This window comes from Mizuhopecten yessoensis, unplaced genomic scaffold (assembly GCF_002113885.1).
Source record: "Mizuhopecten yessoensis strain PY_sf001 unplaced genomic scaffold, ASM211388v2 scaffold5229, whole genome shotgun sequence".
In the NCBI taxonomy this organism is placed as follows: domain Eukaryota; kingdom Metazoa; phylum Mollusca; class Bivalvia; order Pectinida; family Pectinidae; genus Mizuhopecten; species Mizuhopecten yessoensis.
This window is the reverse complement of record NW_018405944.1, coordinates 1,773,848-1,794,842: the sequence shown is the minus strand read 5'-3', so window position 1 is coordinate 1,794,842 and position 20,995 is coordinate 1,773,848. Positions and strand designations below refer to the sequence as shown.

Sequence of the window (20,995 nt, the reverse complement as noted above, 5' to 3'; positions counted from 1 at the left end):
GGGGGGGGTGTTTAATGAGGCCAAGATTGTTCTTTATATGTACTCTCATAGATAAACCATGATGGAAACGGTGACTGGAACACACAAATTATTAAGTGTGTCCTTGTCTAAACAATAGAACCTGGATATTTTAAGAGGATAAGGACCATTATCATCCAACATCTACGGGTCAGTGACGTTCGTGACTAATTTTTTAGCACAAAAGCTTCAAGAAATCATCATGGAATTAAATTCAACATAAGAAAACGTTGGCTTTTGCTGAAAGCCTGTCTGAAACTCATAACGTTTTCATTCCCTGTTTTTCATTGAAAATTGCCATGAATTATTTATTCAGCAACACTGTGAAGTGTGTCATATTTTTTACAAACACGTTGAGACTAGAGTATGTGACAGCAAGCAGAGCTTCGGAAGCTTATCTTTAAAAACATTAGAGAACATTTAGAAATAACGGTTCAGGCTTATTTCAGTATTTTTAAGCAAATGCTGTTTGTCTTGTTACATTATGAATGAAAATTGTTCAATAAGATATGAACAATACAATATCTGAAGCAATTTCATTGCCTTACATTTCCTTGCGATATTCTCCACAGCCTTATTAGAGAGTGTTGCAGGCTGTACTGGGGCCATATGATTTCTATGTGTGGATACAGGACAAGACCGTTCAATATATTATTATAAAAGGTGTCCCAGGTTTTACCAAAGCATTGATTTATTCAGTCACTGTTCTGTTTTAGTTAATGAAATGAAAACGCTTGGACTAAATGTCCAGCTTCGTGGGAGCTTCTAGGGACTTAACCCTATTAGGCATAACACTAAGTGCAAAACTGTTTTTATTCCTCATGCACTCGTATTTTGATTTTTATTTGGCTGCTGATATTTATCAAAAATTTGGAACGTATTTGTTAATCCAGGCTTAATAACCACATAGCTTTATATATTTTGAATTGTGAAATATTGCTGAAACTCATGCCAATGGATGTCTTAAACCAGATGTGCTGTGTTTTGACAAGTTGACAATATTTGTCAGTGAGTAGGTTGAGTTTTAAATGATAATAGTCTTCTCAACATAATGATAGCCATTATCTTATCAAGAAAATATTTCAAAGTTACATTTAAAGGATGGCTTCCTGAGTGATAAGTGTTTGACAGTATATTATTAGGTTTGTTTGTATATCTGTGTACAAGGAAGTTCTCCGTCAATATATATATATATATATATAAGTTGGTGGTAGTGACAGATAACGGATTGACCTTGAAGAAGGTTTCTATCGAGGTCAACAGACTGATGTTTATCTTGTGGTAGTACAGCCGTCTCCAGCTTGTCTCTTTATTAATACCGATTACTTCATTTTCAACCTTTATAATAATAATTAGAATGTGTGTGTATATGGTGGACGGGAGCATAGACATGCAATGAACCTGACCATCTTTGGAAAATATCCATATTTCTACACTATCCTCCCTAATCATAAATAGTCTCTAGTCTCATCCCCAAAACTGANTGAATATTTTGCTCTTTCAATTTAAGATTGAGGAAATGTAGCCCTTAAAATAAAAATGATTTTGAGAATTGAAGTCATGATATTCTTAAAAATAGGATTTGTTATTCTAATGCTTCAGGTATATAATTACCCTGGGGCTATCATGCTTGTTCAGTTCAATGATACATGGATACAAAAAATCAACAAATTGTTTTTTAACAATAATGGCAGAATTACGAGAATTGTTTTGTATTACAACTCAATAGCGATCTTTTTAAATCCCACGACAAGCAGATTTTGGTTGCAGTTTTAATATTTATGAAAATATTGCAAATTCAAAATTTATTTTAATATGCTATTATGCTGACAGAGCTTTTCACAACTTGCACTTTAAGAACTTACACAGTCAGTAGGTGTAGTAGGATTTTAACATTATAACCTTACACAAGGGATAACAGTTCTAATTATTTCCTTTTTTTGCTTTTCTTCAGCCACTTGTCCCTGAATGACCTTTATCATATGATGAAAGACTAGAAGAAATATGTAAATCAACATTTATTTTTCTATTTTGCTATTTATTGTTTGAGAATTTCCACATGACTTTTAACCCATTTACCCCTAATTTAGTCGCATTTGAACCTTACCAAATCAAAGGCTGGGCAAGTCCAGTTTAGTTATGTAGGGGTGAATGAGATAATAAAATCTTTTTAAAGAAATTTTAAAAACAGTATTTATCTTGTGTTGAATGGTTGAAATAGTTTTTGTATAATGACTTATACCTTTTCAGCATTTATCAGTATTGTTTAATGCAAAAATGCAATTATAATCAGTTTTTATAGGCATATAATTATCATGTGAAATAATTTGAAAAACTTGTCGTTTAAAACGACTTATCTGTGAGAAAGTTTGCCTTAACCTTGTCTACACCACTACATTGACACCAATGCACCTGAGGAAAGCCAAATTGATGTTTTTCTACGTCCGCTACCCGAGTTCTGCCATTCTGAAGATCTATTTCCCTGACGTCAAGTTCAACAAGAACAACACAGCCCAACTCGTCAAGTGGTTCAGCAATTTCAGGTGAGAGATTTTTCTCATTTTGTGTATTTTTTCCCAAAATGTGTATCTTTTGCTGAACACATATATAATTAGCTATGTTGTGTTATTGTTTTACTTCTTCCTCCTGTATTATTCGAACTGCGCCACATTGTAATTGTTTTGACATTAGATTCAGGTTAACTCGTTCCCCCCCTGATGACACATTTGAACTCCTAAAATTCAAAGGTTGGAATATATAAGTTCAATATGAAATTTCAGGTATGACTGAGTTAATGTCAAAGATGAAACTGACCCATGAACTTCTACAAATAATTCTATACATAACTTTCCAGTAGGAATGACACACATTTTAGTATACAACAGGAAGATACTTGTATTTTAAGTGCTTTTCTATCATAGTCAGATGTATCCTACCCTTTTTCTCAGAAGTCTAATCTGATAATTGACAAGTTGCAGGGACTCCCATCCCAATTGTCTAATTAATATATGAGACAAAATTTAGAGACTTCTTCCTCTGTTTTCTGATAATATTTGCAGGCAAGATTTAGAGACTCCTGTTGTCAACAAATACAAATGTCAGTTCGTACGTTTAATTAACGATTTTCTTTAAAGCGAGTCTATTCCAAAATTCACATTAAGGATCCCCGTACCACTGCCAAAAACTGTAACTTAAAGTGTTGGAAACTGTGTTTTCCAGCATGACTATAGCTTTGATAGACCATTCCTAAACAGAAATCCTTAAATTTTGGGGACTAGTATGAGAAGTGATAAAGATCAAATAAGGAAAATATAATCATGAACAGTGTTCTGGTGGGAAAAAAGTTCAGTAGGGCTAGGCTGGTGTTCCAAAACTGGACTTCAGACTGTTATATATAGTCTAACTCTTTAACTGACTTAATTAACTTTCTGGTCAATGGAAGTGTCAGGCCTTAATCGATGTGCTACAGTTTTATCCAAACAGAAGTTAAGGGGAAGATACTGTAGATATGAAAAACTCAAGGTGCAGTGGGACAGGGATGCTTAAAAGTCCATCCAAAGAAATACAAAAAAACGGCATTTTTGATATTTCAACTTTTTATTTCTGTCTAATTTGCCTCTATTTTTGTGATTATAATCATTGTGATATTAACATGTTGTGAAGGTGCTTACATTGAGATTTTCTGTAAATAAAATGAATTCTGAAAATGATTGTAATGACTTTTTGAGATAACGCAGAAGATATATATTTAAATCAATAGATGGACCCAATATTTTCTGGTGTTTTAAGGATGACGAGGATAGATAAAGGTCGTAAGAAATATTTTCGTGTGTCATAATAGTGGCTACGTGCTTAAAGTATAGGATTTAACAAGTGACTTCCTAAAAGTTATAAAATGGTACGATAGAAAACAATTACAATATGTAAACCGTGGTTTCAAGAAATATCTGTGTTAAAAGCAATAGAATATAAACAAGATCTTTGTAGAAGTAATGGTGTGATGGGGCGTTCTAACGACTTAGGCAAACACTTGATGCTCCAGTCTCCACACAATGGACCAAATTAAACAGAAAATGTCTGTATTGATTCCGGACTGTTTGAGTAGAATCACAAATTGCTTACAACTAATTGGTTACTATGGTATCAGTTTTCTTGACAGTGAAGGGCTGGGGGCCCTCAACGTAATGTCATTAGGTTTGTGTCCACTTTTTACCTCCACTTCTTGTTGTGTTTCCATTGATCAGGTAACATTTACACAGCTTAAGAAGTTAAACATCACATATTGATCCGACAACTCGGATAAAGAGACGACACAAATCATGAAAGATTGATCCCTTGCATATTGTTAGCACTATCAGAGTTATCTGGGGCCAAGTCTTTTCTCCAGTATCCAAGACCTTTAGGAAAACATGATTTATTTATGAAAAGAAGCAATACAGCCATCGTCACACTTGAGAAAGCAAATGACACATGTTATTGTCAATATTTCTGATAGGTAATAGGTTTGTGGGGGTGATGAGGGGAATGGTGGTCTGAAGGATGAAGAAAGGAGCGGAGATGTGAAAGCATCCCCATACCTGTAAGCTGTAACTAAGTGTTGGAAACTGTTTTTTCCAGCATGACTATAGCTTTGATAAATCATTTCTGAAATTAAAACCATTATACGGGACTTTGATGAGAAATTATACGATGAAAGAAACAAAATTAAGATTTTCAGTGGGGCTAGACTGGACCGGGAGTGGGGGAAGGGGCGGAGCAGAGGGAGGGAGTGCTTAGATAGGAGTGAGGGAAGGGCTGTAAGAAACAGGCGGAAAAGAAAGCTGTAACAACAGAGATTAGTGCACTGTGTTTGGGGGGATCAGCAGATTTTCCAGGATCATTTCCGAGCTTCAAGTCTATTACAGCTCTTACAGATGGATAATGACAGTGACAGTGTGACAAGCTGTAAATGATTTATAATATAGATACCTCAGGTGGAGGTAGTATATTAAATAGATACCTTGTGATCAGTCAATTTCATTGATCACTACCATGTAAGAAATTGATACATGCTGTTATCTTTCAACTCCATAAGGAGTTCCTTGTGCCTGAAACAGTGTCGAGACTTCACCGTAAAAAAGTCTCCGTTTCAATATGGTCGAGGCGTTGCTTGAGTTTTGACGTGAATTTTCTTGTCGCCTGTAATATATCAGACATTAAATTTTGATGATGTCATTTCTTTAATGCACTTCAGAGGTAGAGGATGAAAGTCAGAAGCAATGAATTATACAGCAGTCCCGATGATCAATTACAGGACTCGCTGTTGCTAAGTGATTGGAAGACATTTGTCTCAGCCCTTACTCTGTCCTATCTAGCTACCGAACACACTCATTAATGGGAGTGGCCGCGTAGTTAGTCCCCGGTAGGTCTGAATAAATTATTTACACAATTGTACGACTTTTGCGCAAACCATATCAGCCATATCAAAAAACACAGTTTTCTTGAGGCAACAAAAATTAAAAAAAATATCTGTATGCACACGCCAAAAAGTAAATTTTAAGGAAATAGAGAACAATTTCTAGTGTGCACGCATCGGAACGATACGCCAAAGATACACACCTACTTCAAAGCTTCATGTCATCTAGTCAGGACCGAGATACGTTACAAATACTGCATTAGAGAAATTAAATCGTCTCTGGAAAATCTTCTTTCATTATCTAGATCAAGTACAAAGGTATTGTATTTTACAGTTGTCAGCTTGAGGCCAGACACTGTACAAATGTTAGTGACTACTTATTGTCATGTTTCTTCCTCAGACTTTCTGTTGCTTTAATATTGTAATTGTGATTATGTACGTACGTGGGGCAAGGAGGTCATTCCGACAGTGGTTGTCAAACTTGTCGTGCAATCCGCTCCTTTATTGAGACACAGAAAAAACACAGAACATTTACATTATATAAAAAACAAATAGAAATATAACGGGATATAACTTATGTTTAAAAACAATAAGGCCCTCGGATAGTGTGTAAGTTGAGGGCAGAATTAACACTGACTGCTTCGTTGACCAATAACACCGTCCATGTGTCTGATAGATAGATAGCATTCGTTATTAAAATCTTTACAATAGATGCAGAAAAAGGTACCTGTTTTTTGTATTTTGCTAAAAACAATTTACTGTATCACTGTTTCAAACTATAAAACTTTAGGAAAGCATGGTTTTTAGAAACTTTCCTTAAACAAGTTTCATAACTCACACTTGATTTCAGATTTAATGACAATTGAAGAGTATTGCAGTAACTTTAAGGCCCTGTCGTCGTTGTAGATGTATATATATATATATATCACCACTATGCAGGCTACCTGTGATCTAACTTGTAAATAATTTCTTTAAATTCACCCAATACTGTAATTTTGTATACAGATTGTCAGGTCGGTAGGTGGGGGCAAGATGATAAAGCATTATAAGATCTGTCATGCAAAGATTCTCCAAAACACCTGCTGTTGTGTATGAGAACATGAGTGTCAGCTCTAACATGATATCTTGGATGTAATGTGATGGTCACATATGGATGGAAGATTGAATGACTGACTCTTAATTGCTATTGTTTACCATACATTTTTAATCCCGCTCGAGGCAAAGTTTGAATTTCACTGCCTTTTCGCTGCAGCAGCTTTCAAACCTTTAAAAAAAACACATTAAAGAAGTAACTGCGATAATTTGATATTTTTTTTTCAAATAAACAAAAAAATGGAATTATGATCGTGGATTTTGATTCACACACAAAGACAAGGTCAGGTTACCCACCTAAACGGTGTGTAATGTTAACATCTTGCATGAAATACTCTACCCGTGAAATACTCTACCCGGGTCTAATGTTACTGCAGACCTGATGTAGGCCGAGTGGAAACTGGGAAGGGGTGTGTGTGTGTGTGTGTGTGTGTGTGGGGAGGGGGGGGGTTAAATAATTAGGTAGGGAGTACACAGGGAGGGGACAATGAAATAGACAGGAAAAGGGTGGAAATATGTGTAAATGGGATAGAAGAAGGCAATTGGAGGTGAAGGAAAAGGGAGAAAGAGACTCACTGTGGCAAAAGGAGAACCAAAGGGGAGAGAAATGAGTGACGACAGTAAAAAGGAGGAGAACCAAAGGGGAGAAAAGTATCAGTAGAAGGGTGAGAAAGAGGAGGGATCAAAATATGCATAGAGGGGAGGATTAGAGGGGGACCAATCAAGTGAGACAGAGAGAGAGAGAGAGAAATGAACAGAGGGTATAGAGTGATAGTGATACACAGGGAATTATGGACAGTGTACTAGAGACAGGGGTGGGTGGGGGAGATATGTAGTGATGGGACGCAACCTTGATGGGGAGGGGGAGACATGGTGGGGGATGGGGGAGGATGTATAGAGGTCCAGTCATGTAAACAGGAAACTCAAGTTAGCCCAATAAAGAACGCTATTATAGGCTGTTGAAATATGACATTTATATAATGAAGAATTATTTCTTCGTGCCAACATGGCTGTGCCATTGCAATTAATCTCTCCGCTAGTCGGCATCTAGTGTCTGTCCCTAGTCCCGGCCAGACTGTCTGATTAATAGTGTAATCAGTTTCTCCACAAGTTTATCAATTTCCTTAATTGCTCACAACAGATTGGTGACAGGAATTAAAGTCTTAGCTCGAATCATCCATGATTCAACTTTTCATTGTCTGAAATTTAATCTGCCATTATCGGGGCCTTCCATTGTTAGACATTGTAAAGTGTTTGTTTACAGTAGAAACTTCCAATCTTCTCCGGGAAAACAATTACAAAATAAATCAGTACCAACATACGTTTGGGGATATAAATGCTATGCAAAAGAACTTTTTTACCCGCAGTTTCATTATTAGAACCAAGTTTTGCGAGAATACTTAAAAGAATATTTCAGTTCTTGGCGCATTGATCAGATGAGGTGTCGCTGATATGGGTTGAGATAACGACCAAGTTATACAAGCTAGTGTGTCTTATGAGAGCAACTTTTCATTTTTAACACTGCTGTCAGCGACTATAAGACCCCGCTCAGGGAAATGGGGTGATAGATGACGAATAATCCTGGATTCCCCAAATTATGGGTGATGATGATGATGATGGGGGCCCCAACCTCCCTGGGAAGTCGAGGACATCAGCTTTCACTTGTCTTGCGCTCAACTTGCAGTGTTTGACATTTAAACATCCATACATCAGCGGGCTAGCAGCGTTTAGAGGGAGCGATTATCCTCCAATAGAATATTAGCCTTCTGGTTTTAATACCTTATCTAGCCACTAACAATTTATGTTATCTTAGCATATTTTGGATCAAATCCCAAGCCTTGGAGAAAATGGACCAATTATTGTCACTCATAAAGCCTCTCGTTTCTCAAATTATATCATTAGATATATCACGGAGGGGAAAATTGGCCTCGGCTCTCAAGGAAATTGACTGCTGGAGAAGCGATTATTGAAAGGAAAATTTCATGCCCAATTTAGAAATAATAGGAATCACCAATACAAGAGTTAGAGACATGCAAAGGCTATGTAAAATTGGCCATGTAGAGTATGATAAACTGTCATCTGGTGAGCGAGCGTGAACACATGGAGGTATCGGGGATGATAGGGGACAGTAACTCCCTCCGCCAACCTCTCCTCCTAGTCATGCGACGGAAACAGGCCAGCAAGCTGGAAGTTGTTAAATATCCTTTGTTATAGGAATTAGACATCCCATAATTATAATTGGCTGTATAAAAAAGGGGTTAAAACTATACACATGTTAACTGATTGAATAAGGGAACCGAGAAAAATATGGCAGTTGGTTTGTTTGGTTGAGGATCTGTGACTAATTAAAGACGAACTGGTGAAATGTAATAAGGCTTGAATCGCAAACAGACAAGAAAACAGTGTGATATTGGCACAAAAGCGGAGGAGAGGCTTGGAAGGGGGCTGTGATGTGATTGTACAATAGATTTTCTGTAACATTATACTGTACTTAGTACCATTGAGACTGGCCTCAATAGCTGTTATATCACAATACATCTTTTTGTGATTTATTTTTGGGGGGGGAAAATGGGATAATTATAACCAGTATTGATAACAGTAATTATCATATTTAATGAAAAGCAAAACTGATCTTGAGGTTGAATTGTCAGCAGCAATTGAGTTGATTCAACATTATAGAAAAAGAAAAGATAAAAAAACCTAATTACCCAGACTTTTAACAATAGCTAATTTTTTTGATGTTCAGGATATTTAAATGGTTGTCACAATACATGAGCCAATGGTTTTTATTAAAAATTTGAGAAATTTATTTTTTGATATGTTGATAATTAATGGCATTGTTGATATGTGTTTCAATAACTGACGAAATACGTGTTGAAATCAATTTTGTGCAAAGCATAAGATTTGATTTATCACAAAGAAATCAATCACAGTCTTTGGTCATCATATCATGAAATCAGATTCCAATACCTTCAAGTGGTGAAGGTAAATATGAACTTGCAAAAATGTACTTTTAAGTTATCAATCATTTAACATCAAAACCTTCGTTATCATATAATGAGTTTGTCAACAAGCGACCCTATCTGGTGTATAAACGCCTGGCTACGCTTCACTCATCAAAAAAACTTCACGCCACACGAACACTTGTCTTGGGCCAATCTTTCATGGACATATTCTAATTTAATCAAGTATTGAATATTTTTTCTCAATTATGACGGAAAAAGGTGATGATTTAATACATCGATGTACAGGACATGATACTATATTAAACGGGTATCACGGGAAAGTGATTGGTGATTTTTACCTGGTCACGGCACACTCGTTTGTTGTCGGGTAAATCTGATTCTTGTTCGTCAAGGTGATGACTTGGTGAGATTGGAAAAATGAAGTCGGAGCTGTAACGGAACCGATTCGATACTTTATTCTGATGCGTGAATTTGCAAATCAAATTAAGTGGTAAGATAGACAAAGCATCACCTTGCATGTTAAACAGGCATCTTACCAATATGTGTTTAATTAGCAAAAAGTGTTATTTCCTTGGTAGTTAAACCAGCGTCAGACAAAAAATTGAGCCGCGCTGGCTACCAAAAGGCAAGGCTGAGGGCTGAATTAATTATTTAGTTTGAAATGTTTTACTTTTCCGAATAATTTGAATGATGCAATAAATTTAGAAGGCAAATTAGACGCCGAAGAGGAATTACTGTTAACTAATAGCCATGAATAATTGAAACTTTAACGGGAGTCGTCTTGGTGATAATGTTAGACGGATTGGTGATTCTTTGTCATTTTCCGATATGGTCTTTTCACTCGACTTGCATGTATCTTGGCTATGAAAATGTAACTCCTATTTCAGACGCACATATTGCCGTCAGCCATGTTTACAACACATCATCGCATAAAACTGGCGCTCATGAAATAACTGTTTTCCTTATAATCTTAATGAAGCTCAATATCATTTCCTATTAAGTATAAAATGGTTTTCTCAAATGGATATTCCTGATAATTGATAATGTACTCTTGAAATTAATCGGCCATTTCTCCCAGGAAGATAAAAGAATCGAGATGACACAGAATAGCCAAGCTGCTAAGTAGTTTGATATTAATAACAAGTGGGAGATGGGACAATCACCGTGCGACGCAAATGAGTCGCGGCTTGGTGAGGCTTGGCGACCATTGTGGGCGTGGTAGCGGCATTAGGGTAGTCTCTAAGGCAATGGTAGCCACAAGATTTAGTTAAACACCTTTCACTCAATCTTGTGTAATCTAATAATGGTGGATAGCTTGGCGCTTAATCTGAATCGAGCAAGCTCGGAGTGACAGCTGCCGAGCTAGCCACCATTTTCAGCCCGGTAACCGTCACTTCAGATTTACAAGTCTGTAATTGTCAGCAAGTGACGTGTAATTTTCTTGTAAAATGGAGATTTGTCTTTTGAAGGAGTCAGTCGAGGGAAGGAGAGTTTAAGTGGTGTGGGCTGTAATTACTAGCCATTATCATTGTTATAACAATACGTTTCCTTCAGAGTAGCAAATTAAAGTCTGTAAATGTTTATCACCACATAGTTTGAGGTGACGAAAATTAAAACAAGTAAAAGATTTTGAAAACAGAATCCCTCTCCTCATTAAAACACACTAAAATAGCAGAATCTTTTAGTACTGTCAGCATAACACTGTCACCACATCATCTGAGGTCAGAATCAAAGTCATAGATTTTATTGGTGTTTTTTTTAATTGTAGATACAGACCTTTTCTTTTTTAAATTATTGTGAAGACAGTTTGTAACAAAGCCCCAGTTGTTATTTTCATTAGTGTTAATTAAATATAAATAAAGATAACTTTTATAAAATTATCTATGCTTATATAATACAATGTACTATCTATATAGTGTATAGGAGTGCTCTGTTTTATCAGCGTTATCTCTAAATATGATCTGTCCAAACAATACGTGGGCAAAACCAGATGTGTATGGTGAGTTTTTAAAATGCTTTATAACATTGTGTCACATAAATGTTTAATACTCCTGGATAATATGCATCAAATCAAAAATACGAAATAACTTATTAGCATCAATTGGTTTGATTAAAGTGATGTCTGTTTATTGTTTGCGACCTGATAAGCTAACAATGCCATTTCCTGCTGCGTCTATCTACAGGAAAGTACTGTGGTCTAATCTTGTTTATCTAATTACGCATTATTTACTTTCTCTTTATCTATTGTTCAACCTACATTGTTTTGAATGATGTGGAAACTTCAGTTTACATTTTGACAAGTTGAGCAAAAAGGTACTGAAAAGATAAACATGACATTCCAGATTTTGTTTAGGGGAAAAAACGAAATACCGATCTCACAATATGACAGAAACTCTGCTGATTTAAACTCTTAAATATCCTTTTTTCCTTATAAGGTCATACATTTGTTATGAGTTAAACTGAGAACTGGAGTGTTGTGAAACCTACAATAACAACAAGGCTGTAATACAAATATTTGGGGAATTACAACATAACATTAAAACTCAGGAAGATGGTTTTAGAAATAGAATAAACACATCTGTTGCGAGACTGTGTGATTCACTGGGAAACACGCTTGTCAGCACATCAACTCTGATAAATGTCCAAGTTCACGCATCGTATCTGCACGTTTACATCTAGAAAGGACAATGGAAAGAATGGGAGGAGGGGAGGGGGGGGGGGATGTGCACAACGCAGACAAATTATTTGTACAGCGGACCCGATCTTTTTTCATATCAAGAGGGATTGAATATTTTAGTCGGTAAAGTTCGTGTTTAATAATTAAGATTATAAGCGTATTGCAGAATGTCATAAATACCGGTGTCGGTCAAGTCAGGTGTCAGTATAGTCAGGTTTTCCTGCAGTGTTACTTGAAAATTACTTAGAGATGGAATTTCTAGTTTAGCCCATCCTATGAACAGCCAAGACTGGCTTTGTCATCACCTGACTTTAAGGATGTCAAGTACAACATTACATGAACTCATAGTTATTAGTTACTGATTCCTCTTTCTTTATCCTGTTTGTCCGACACTGTCTTACCCCGGACTACAGGATTCCATTCCCCTTCTGTGGTGATAGAGGAACATTTTCTGTATATGATGATGAATCCCAACCATGGACAAATGTGTACGTTAGTTTTAGTGTCGGTAAGATTTAGATCTATAGCCTTGATGCATATACATGTAGTTGATTTGCAAATTTTCAAGGTATGTAAAACTGCTTTTAATATGAATTCTCCAGGGAGATTTACATTCTCCGGAGAGATTTACTGATTTATTGATTTCTACAATATTCACCACAGGAAAATTTGAAGCAGAAACATATATTTATATATAATAAATAAAATAAAAAATGACAAGAGTTTCTTAAAAAGTATCTATCTAGCCCATTTTTACCTCTTTAGAGGTTCATCTGGGAACCGTTTATTTATGTTGACAGGACAGTACATATATAAATATACATTGTTTTGGTGAAGTGGTAGAATTCTGTGTAATTTTCTGAGTGATGTCATAAACGAGGTATGCCAGTGATCTTGAAGGTGGACTCACGAATTAGCCAGCTGACCATGGAGTCTGGAACGAATGACCCTAATAAGGCTGTTGTGTAATTAGGCCTATTGGGCCGAGCTAACAAGACATGCCACAATGTATCAGTAATTATGAATCAATAGGCTTAATCTTGTAGACGGTTAATTAAGTCCCTTCTCTGTCAACAGTCTCCGACTTATAAGACAGATTAGACCCCACAGATGATAGCTTAGAAGGCTAATTTGTCCCAGTGTGATGTTTAGTGACAAAATCCTCCTACATGTGATGATGTTGACTTGTGGGGATCGACTCGCACCTTTTACTTGCGTTTCAGAAAATAAATGTCGATGTTGTGAGTAATCAAGTCTGGAGTCACCTGGCCTGAAGAGATGACCTAAGATTTAATCTTATTTACTCCGGGTATTTACGGCTGGAGAAAGCCCATGTACATGACTTTGTCCGCAAAGCTTTATACAGAAAACTGTCTCCAGTAATGCCAATTATCGGTATTTATTTGGGTTGAAAGGGAACGTACATTTATTTGAAACATTTACCTAAAAAAGATTATTTTTAGAGGAATTTTTAATAGGATTTAATAGGAAATTAGTGGATGCAGGCATTGCTGCCTCTATATTGACAACAATATGATTGAATAACATTGTGGTCAACTTAACATAAGCCTATACATAAGACGCTGTATGATCCTTCTTCAACTCAAGATCTTTCCAGAATTCATTTTTCTCAAAGTCAAATGCGAACAGAATGAAGACTGCCGGCTGTTTTAAAACTCTCGCTTATTTGTACTTGGGTTATTGTATACACTGGAAAGAACTTGTAAAATTCATACATCTGGTAGTATTTCTCAAATTTAATCTACCTGTACAGTTTATATATATATATCTCATTTAATAATTTTTCAATGTATACTAACATTGAATACAGGCATAAACGTAGCCTGTTTATGCGCTGGTACGCAGGTGAATCCAATAAATTTTCGTGCAGAGAAAAACCCTCTGCATGTCGACCCTTTGTCCCCCTGCCCGGGACCCCTTCCTAAATGAATCCTCCCTCCGGACAAGGGCTACACCCCTGACTGATAATATTAATATCTATTAAATGTTGCTGGATATTTTTGCAAGATCTAATTTATTCCAATAATGATGATCTATTTATTAATATAATTGTATGATTTATGATATTGGAAAAGAAATAGACATGATGGATTGATTAAATATAATGATCTTCTTATTGTGCTCCCCACACACATACACCCCAAAAAAAACACACACACACCTAAGGGCTAAACACCCTAATTTATTTCTATGTTATGTTAAGTATGTGTGTGGTTACTATGGGGGGAAAGGGTACCTGTTTGTAACAGTGGGCGGAGTCCTTGTTGACAGTGGACGGCATGTCATGAATGAATTATAGGCACTCTAGCTTGTATCAGCTAGTGAGGAAAATGAGGGTATTTACTGCAATTAGGCTTCAAATAGTGGCCAACAAAGCTAATAATATAAATAACTAATATGAAAAGTAAATGTTATAGTATCTTTGATACAAAGATTTGTGCATAGACTCATAATTAAATCAATTTTAATTAACACTTTTTTCTACTTTATGTATTTTCAGAGAATTTTTCTATATTCAAATGGAGAAATATGCCAGGCAGTCACTCAGTGAAGGATGCAAACACCATGATGACCTCACAGTGACGACAGATGCTGAACTTTACCGCGTCCTAAATCTCCACTACAACCGCAACAACCAAATTGAGGTTTGTATATGCTGCCTTGGTTTTAATTCTCAGAACAACTTTCCATGCCATTGGGTGGATACAATTTTTTTCAATTGCCGAACTCTTCTATCGTTATTGCTTGCTTTTTATTGTGTTTTATCATTGGAATCACACTAACATAAAACAGTGAAGAAGACACGAAACTATCTATCGGCAGTGAAACAAAACATATTGCCGGAGTAGGATGTTCAATGAAAATTTGAATTGTCACCTTGTGTATTGTGGTGTATTAGACGGAGGCGATGTCACAGATGACGGTCCTCATCTCTGTGGCATCTTGCAGGAATTTCAGTCTCCATATTATCAAGTCTGCAGTCTTGGGGGAATGCTAAGATAGATTGCTGAATGACATCTAATTAATTAGCAACACACTCAAAAAGGAATTTCATTGCATTTGTCGGTAAGTTGTTCAAATAAAATTGACACATCGAGCGAGCGCAGACTTCGACCATGAATCACCTCCCATGCAAAAAGAGTTCCACTTCGCCGTACAAACACGACACTTTGTGGTCCCGCCTTGCTTAGTGTTTATTGAAAAGCATTAGCTTCTAACGAAACCCTCATCTATAATTGATATAGCACTCCCATGATGCAACTTTGGTAGTGTCTGTAACTTCTGTGAAGAAATTTCATATCAACCCATGGACCCTTATCAATATCCAAATTATAGCTAAGATGATACAATTAACTAATGCCTGTTTACTTCAAGTATATTAATATTGCTATCTGTAACCCGTGGGGAATAACTTTTCAATCTACTTGAAAGACTCGGTGCTGTGGTGTGGTGGGGTTGACTAGAGTAAGGTTCATCTTATCCTTTGTTACATTTATTTTCCTCATTTGGCGTCTCTCGAGACTTGCCATGATACAGCACCAGTCCCGTTCTGATGGGAGAGCCGATATTTCTCAGACAATAATTACAGCGAGATTTTATCATCAAATACCTAAAAATGTATTTGTCATACACCAGAAGAAATGATCAGGAACCGCACCGCAGACACAATTAATTGGATTGAAGTTGGTGTGTTAGCTTGTTCTAGAAGACAATGTCAATATGACTGCATGCGGAAAATGCTCACAGAAATCACTTTGATACCTCCCAAGGGACGCAGCCGAGTCTGAATATGGACTTAATATGTATACAATATAGGGGGGAGACAACCTATCAGTGTCATCATTCTTAATGCATTCTTCAAATCTTCATGCTAGGCTTGTTTCATATTGGCAGAAAGTGACATTAAAATGTCATTCATTTTTTCTGAATTTCTATAGGGATGTTGTCCGCCTAGGCTGAACTATCTCCCTATCAATACAACACACTTTGCTTACAAATAGCTGTCATCAGCTTTGTTCACCGGCTCCAAATGGTTCCACCATGGTATTCTGCTTTATTAATTTGGCACGATAGTGAGATTTTGTTGCCTGATGTAAATGGCTGCCTGATCAAATGGATCCTGGGCGCTGATTCCTCATCCGATCAGCAAGGCAAGGAATTGTCACTTGCCTGACCGCCCGAGCGAGCAGACGCGTGATGGAGCAGCAGATGCTTTTATACGGCCGTTCTATCTGCCGCCCGCCTTGTGAAGCCCTTCCCATCATCATCTGATGACTGGTCACTCGGGTGTGTTCAGAGCTCCTCGTGTTTTATTCGCAGTAAAACGAGAGAGAAAGAGAGATAGGGCACAGAGATAAGCACGCGTCAACACCTTTCGCCAACTTAGCTGATGGTCATTAAACATCTAGTCGACCAAGCGTGACATATTCCTGGTGTCTAGGCCCAGTATAAGACTCTGACGTAGATAAATATGTTTACTTTAAGAGATGGCAATCAACAGTTCCGTCTTTGAATACAGAATATACCTCTTTTATCATTCACTGGCACACTGTATACACTCTTTGTTGTTGTTTCTTGATAATGAAGTAGCACATGATGTCCAGTGTAAATTAGTTTGGAGGACAGAATACAGGTGTTAAACGAGGACAGAATACAGGTGTTACACGGTATGGCCCTCAGTGTGAGGGTTTTACTAAGAAATATTCTCATATTGAGCTTTGAATGTCTAAGTGTGTTTACAAACTGTGGTATTGATAAAGGTCCATCGCTTTCACAAGTCAAGACTGGATATTTCGGCACGACCACCCTAATCTCCCATTCTACATTGTCTGATTAGCCGGAGATCACTCTCACAAACTCCTGCCTGTCCGTCCGCACTAGCTCAGATGTCTTTCCTGTCTATCGGTGATGGTCTCATTTCAATATTGCGTACTCTCAAACCCGTAAGACCATCACTGTGGCCTCGATCCATCCTACAGTAGGTTGGTGCAGGCAAGCAGAATGCAAAGGATTAGAAATCGTCCATTTTGTGTGATGCTATCTGTTACACAATACAGAAGGTCAGCGTTTCTGCTCTTTTGGAGATGGGGATTTGAAACTCCATTACAGGGAATTTTCTTTGTGTTATAAAAGGTCCATTTTGTATGTGAATTTCTTCACTAATGATTGGCTTTTGGACAAACGGTCCGTCAGAATATGAGAAATTAGCATGTTGATGTGCTAAGTCAATGGATGGTTGTCTGCATCAGCATCTTATGTCTAGTGAAGAAGACGTAATTCGACTTAACTTGTCACACGCTTGTTATGTTATATTGGCAAGAAGATTCCAAGTAAAGCCTTCTTAACAGCAACAAGGAATGCCAAGTCAGAGAGCTTAGGTATCTTAATGACAGTTGTGCAAATCAGCGGGCTTACGAACCGCGATACGGACCCGTACTCTCATTGGGGGATTATGGGGGAAAGTAAAATAAATCCTCAGCAGACATGCAACTGTCTTGCTCTCCGAGGACAAAAATTGTTCCATTAATTCTAGTTTTCTACCGCTCCATACATGTATATATATATATGTACATTGTATATACTGTAAACGGTACAGTGAAATGAAGGTCTTCACCAGGTTTTTATTTTGCCCTTATCTTTATATATGTGTCTGTCCTTAAAGAGGCTGTGTATCTTTTGCATAATACACTTAAAAGTACACGCATTACGATGTGTAAATAAATCATAAAAGGGCAAAAAGATTGCAATCTCGTTCTTGAGCCACAAAAAAATGTCGCCATATGATTTGTTTTGCACTTTTAAAGAATCACATCAAATGTTTAACCTTTTCTTCTCATTAATCTATTGTAGGTTCCGGAGAGTTTCCGTCTGGTGGTGCAAGCGTCGCTTCGCGAGTTCTACAAATCTGTTGTTGCTTGTAAAGATAATGAACCCTCCTGGAAGAAGTCAATCTACAAAGTGATTGCTCGCCTTGACGACACCCTCCCCGAGTACTTCAAGTCTCCGAACTGGATGGATCAACTCGGTGATATGTGATTGGTGACTTCAACAAGTGTAGGTCATGTGATCAGTGACTATTCCTGGCAGCAACTTAGAGACATGTGATCAATTACTGTCATGGCAACCATTCTGGGTCATCTGATCACTGACTCATTAAACAACAACTCCGGGTCATCTGATCACTGACTCATTAAACAACAACTCCGGGTCATCTGATCACTGACTCATTAAACAACAACTCCGGGTCATCTGATCACTGACCACTGTGGCAACAGGGTCACTGATTTTGGTGGCAACTTGAGGTCATGGCTTTCTGGTTAAAATGGAGACAGATTAAGGACATGTGATCTTGGTTGTCACGGAAATAGATGGTTGTCATGGTCGCCACAGTTTCTTAGCAAATGGACATGGTTGTGATAGGTGTTCTACAGATGTACAGATATATTTCTGACGTTAATGTATACATTGTATGTCTATCACGCATTCCATAGCAACAGTAACAACATTCGTCATAATTGTTTTACAAAACAATAAGTCATTCTTTACACATTTTAATGATTGAAAAAACAATCCACATTTATATACATTTTATTGAATGATATTACCACAAAAAAAAGACATTTCTAGTAAGGCCTTGTACTCCCTTAGCCCTTTTCACCACTGTAGACCATAATGGACTCATCCAGATCAATGCATGGTCAAGTTTACTAAAGTTGCATCGGGGTGAAAGGATTAATCAGTTTCAGCTTGGCTTGAGGGACAATTCAAGGAAATCCAGCAAAATGTGTTGCCATGCCGATTGACTGAACTTAATGATGGGTAACACTGGTTTATATTTTTTGTTGTTATTTGTAAATACATTAAAAAAAAAAATGCAGACAAATATAAAATGATACTTTACGATGACCTGTCGTAGATCAAAGCAGGAAGATTTATTAATATCAGCATTGCAAGGAAGGCATGTGAGTTATCACATGTACAGACTGTATATATATATACACATATGGGATTTTACCGTCTATATTACTTCTTTGACCCATATATACACATATAGCAACATTCCATTTTTGCAAATAACACAGTGAAACTTTTGTTTGAACTCATTCACCCCTGAAGACACATGTGAACTCCCCCAATTCAATGGTTCATCATGAAATTTCAGGGGTGAATGAGTAAATTTTGATTTTAAATATACATGTTTCTGCAAAAAATATATAAATCTCCGTATATGAGGTCCTATTATCATTGTTATGAAATACTGTTAGTTTATTTGGTTCAAAATCCTAAATGTTTTGAATCAACAGTGTATGTATTCCTCAGAATGGAATATTTTTTATGATAATATTCTTTTAAGACTGCTCAGAAAATAAGCATTGAGATAATACAATATTAAAGTAATAGTTAAGACTTTCAAGATGGTATTGAGAATAAAATAACATAAGGAGAGAAAAAACGCAGTAATATTATAGATAGAGAAATTCATGATGATTTTGTAAGATTTATCTTTGATGATATAAGTATAGTGTTATTTATGTATGGAGAGTTTATCATTGACAGTGAGATGCTGTACAAGGGAAGATGTAGATATGAACTCTTGTGATTCAGATGTGTATATGTGCTGGATAGTTTGGTGAAAGGGTTACAAAGGAGTAGAAAATTAATCATCGTCACCTCTCTGTCCTAAGTGTTTTCTTATTGAAAGATGACACATCAAATACTAGTTTAGAATAAGATTAAGAGTTCTCACCAGGGTCACTCTGTGGCTGTGTCCTCTGTTTTATTTGTTTTTAGCTGTCTGATATGTCTACCATTGCTGGCAAATCCCCCCCCCCCCCCCCCCCCTTTTATACCCGGCCTTTCCCACAACCAAAAACTACAGCAAACTACTTGATGTGAATGTGAAACTGTCTTCATTTTCATGCTCCCCTGTTCTCTCAGCTAAACTCCTCACTTCCCTAATCCCTCAAATATCACCTTCTCCGTTACCTCCTTAACACTAAAATGCCCTCTCATATAGACCCTCAGCATCTAAATCCCTCTCTACCCTCTCCTGAGCCCCTTGATTGATTGATTGATTGATAGGTTTTACTTCCCCGCTTTACTACCGAGTAGTTCAGTTATCCAGCAGAGGAATCCTGAACCTCTCCCAAATTACCCATATATACCCCTCCCCTACTCACATTTAACTGATTCACCCTATACATATTTAAACTGGGCTTGCCCAGTCTTTGATTTGGTAAGGTTCAAAATGTGACTTTAGGGGTGAAAGGGTTAACCCCATATATCTGAAACTCCACCCAACCTTTGTCGTAAAACCCCTTTACATCTCACACACACACACACACACACACACACACCCAAACCCAAACCCAAACCTCTCTTTCCCTCATCTGAACGACCTTCTCCACGAAATCCCAAGAGCCACTTTTATCTCATTAACAAACACAGCTCAAATGTATCTACCTGTCTATAATGTATAACCTAGTCAATGACGAAGAACATTTAATACCAAGTTTTCTTCTTGCAGTATTTTTAATATGTAAATTGTCATGAAGCAAACCTACAAATTGTTAATATTGATTATACACCTGTAAAACGTTGTCATTTTTACCTGTCTCATTGTCGTCATTAACGAACACCTGCTGCTTGAGATGTATGCCTTGCAGGGCTGTAAGCGGTAACAGACTGCCAATAAGACAAAGTCTACGCCGGCCTCAACGACAGCCAAGTACAATGTTATAATGACAACACTAGAGTACACTGATGTTTTCATCTAATAATCTAAAAGTCTCAGATCAAAATTAACGAAATATTACATAGCATGTA

At 37.0% G+C, this 20,995-nt stretch overlaps 1 protein-coding gene across 3 annotated transcripts in view; it reads left to right on the top strand.

Moving 5' to 3' along the window:
* LOC110450448 (prospero homeobox protein 1-like) overlaps positions 1-20,004 on the top strand; it is a 43,739-nt gene extending 23,735 nt beyond the window's left edge. For all 3 annotated transcript variants that reach the window (XM_021497985.1, XM_021497984.1, XM_021497986.1), the window contains exons 3-5: positions 2,407-2,561; positions 14,670-14,814; positions 18,020-20,004. In XM_021497985.1, the coding sequence (XP_021353660.1) occupies positions 2,407-2,561; positions 14,670-14,814; positions 18,020-18,205 (486 nt within the window). In that variant the 3' untranslated portion in view covers positions 18,206-20,004. The remainder of the gene's footprint in view (positions 1-2,406; positions 2,562-14,669; positions 14,815-18,019) is intronic.
* The last annotated feature ends 991 nt before the right edge of the window (positions 20,005-20,995 follow it).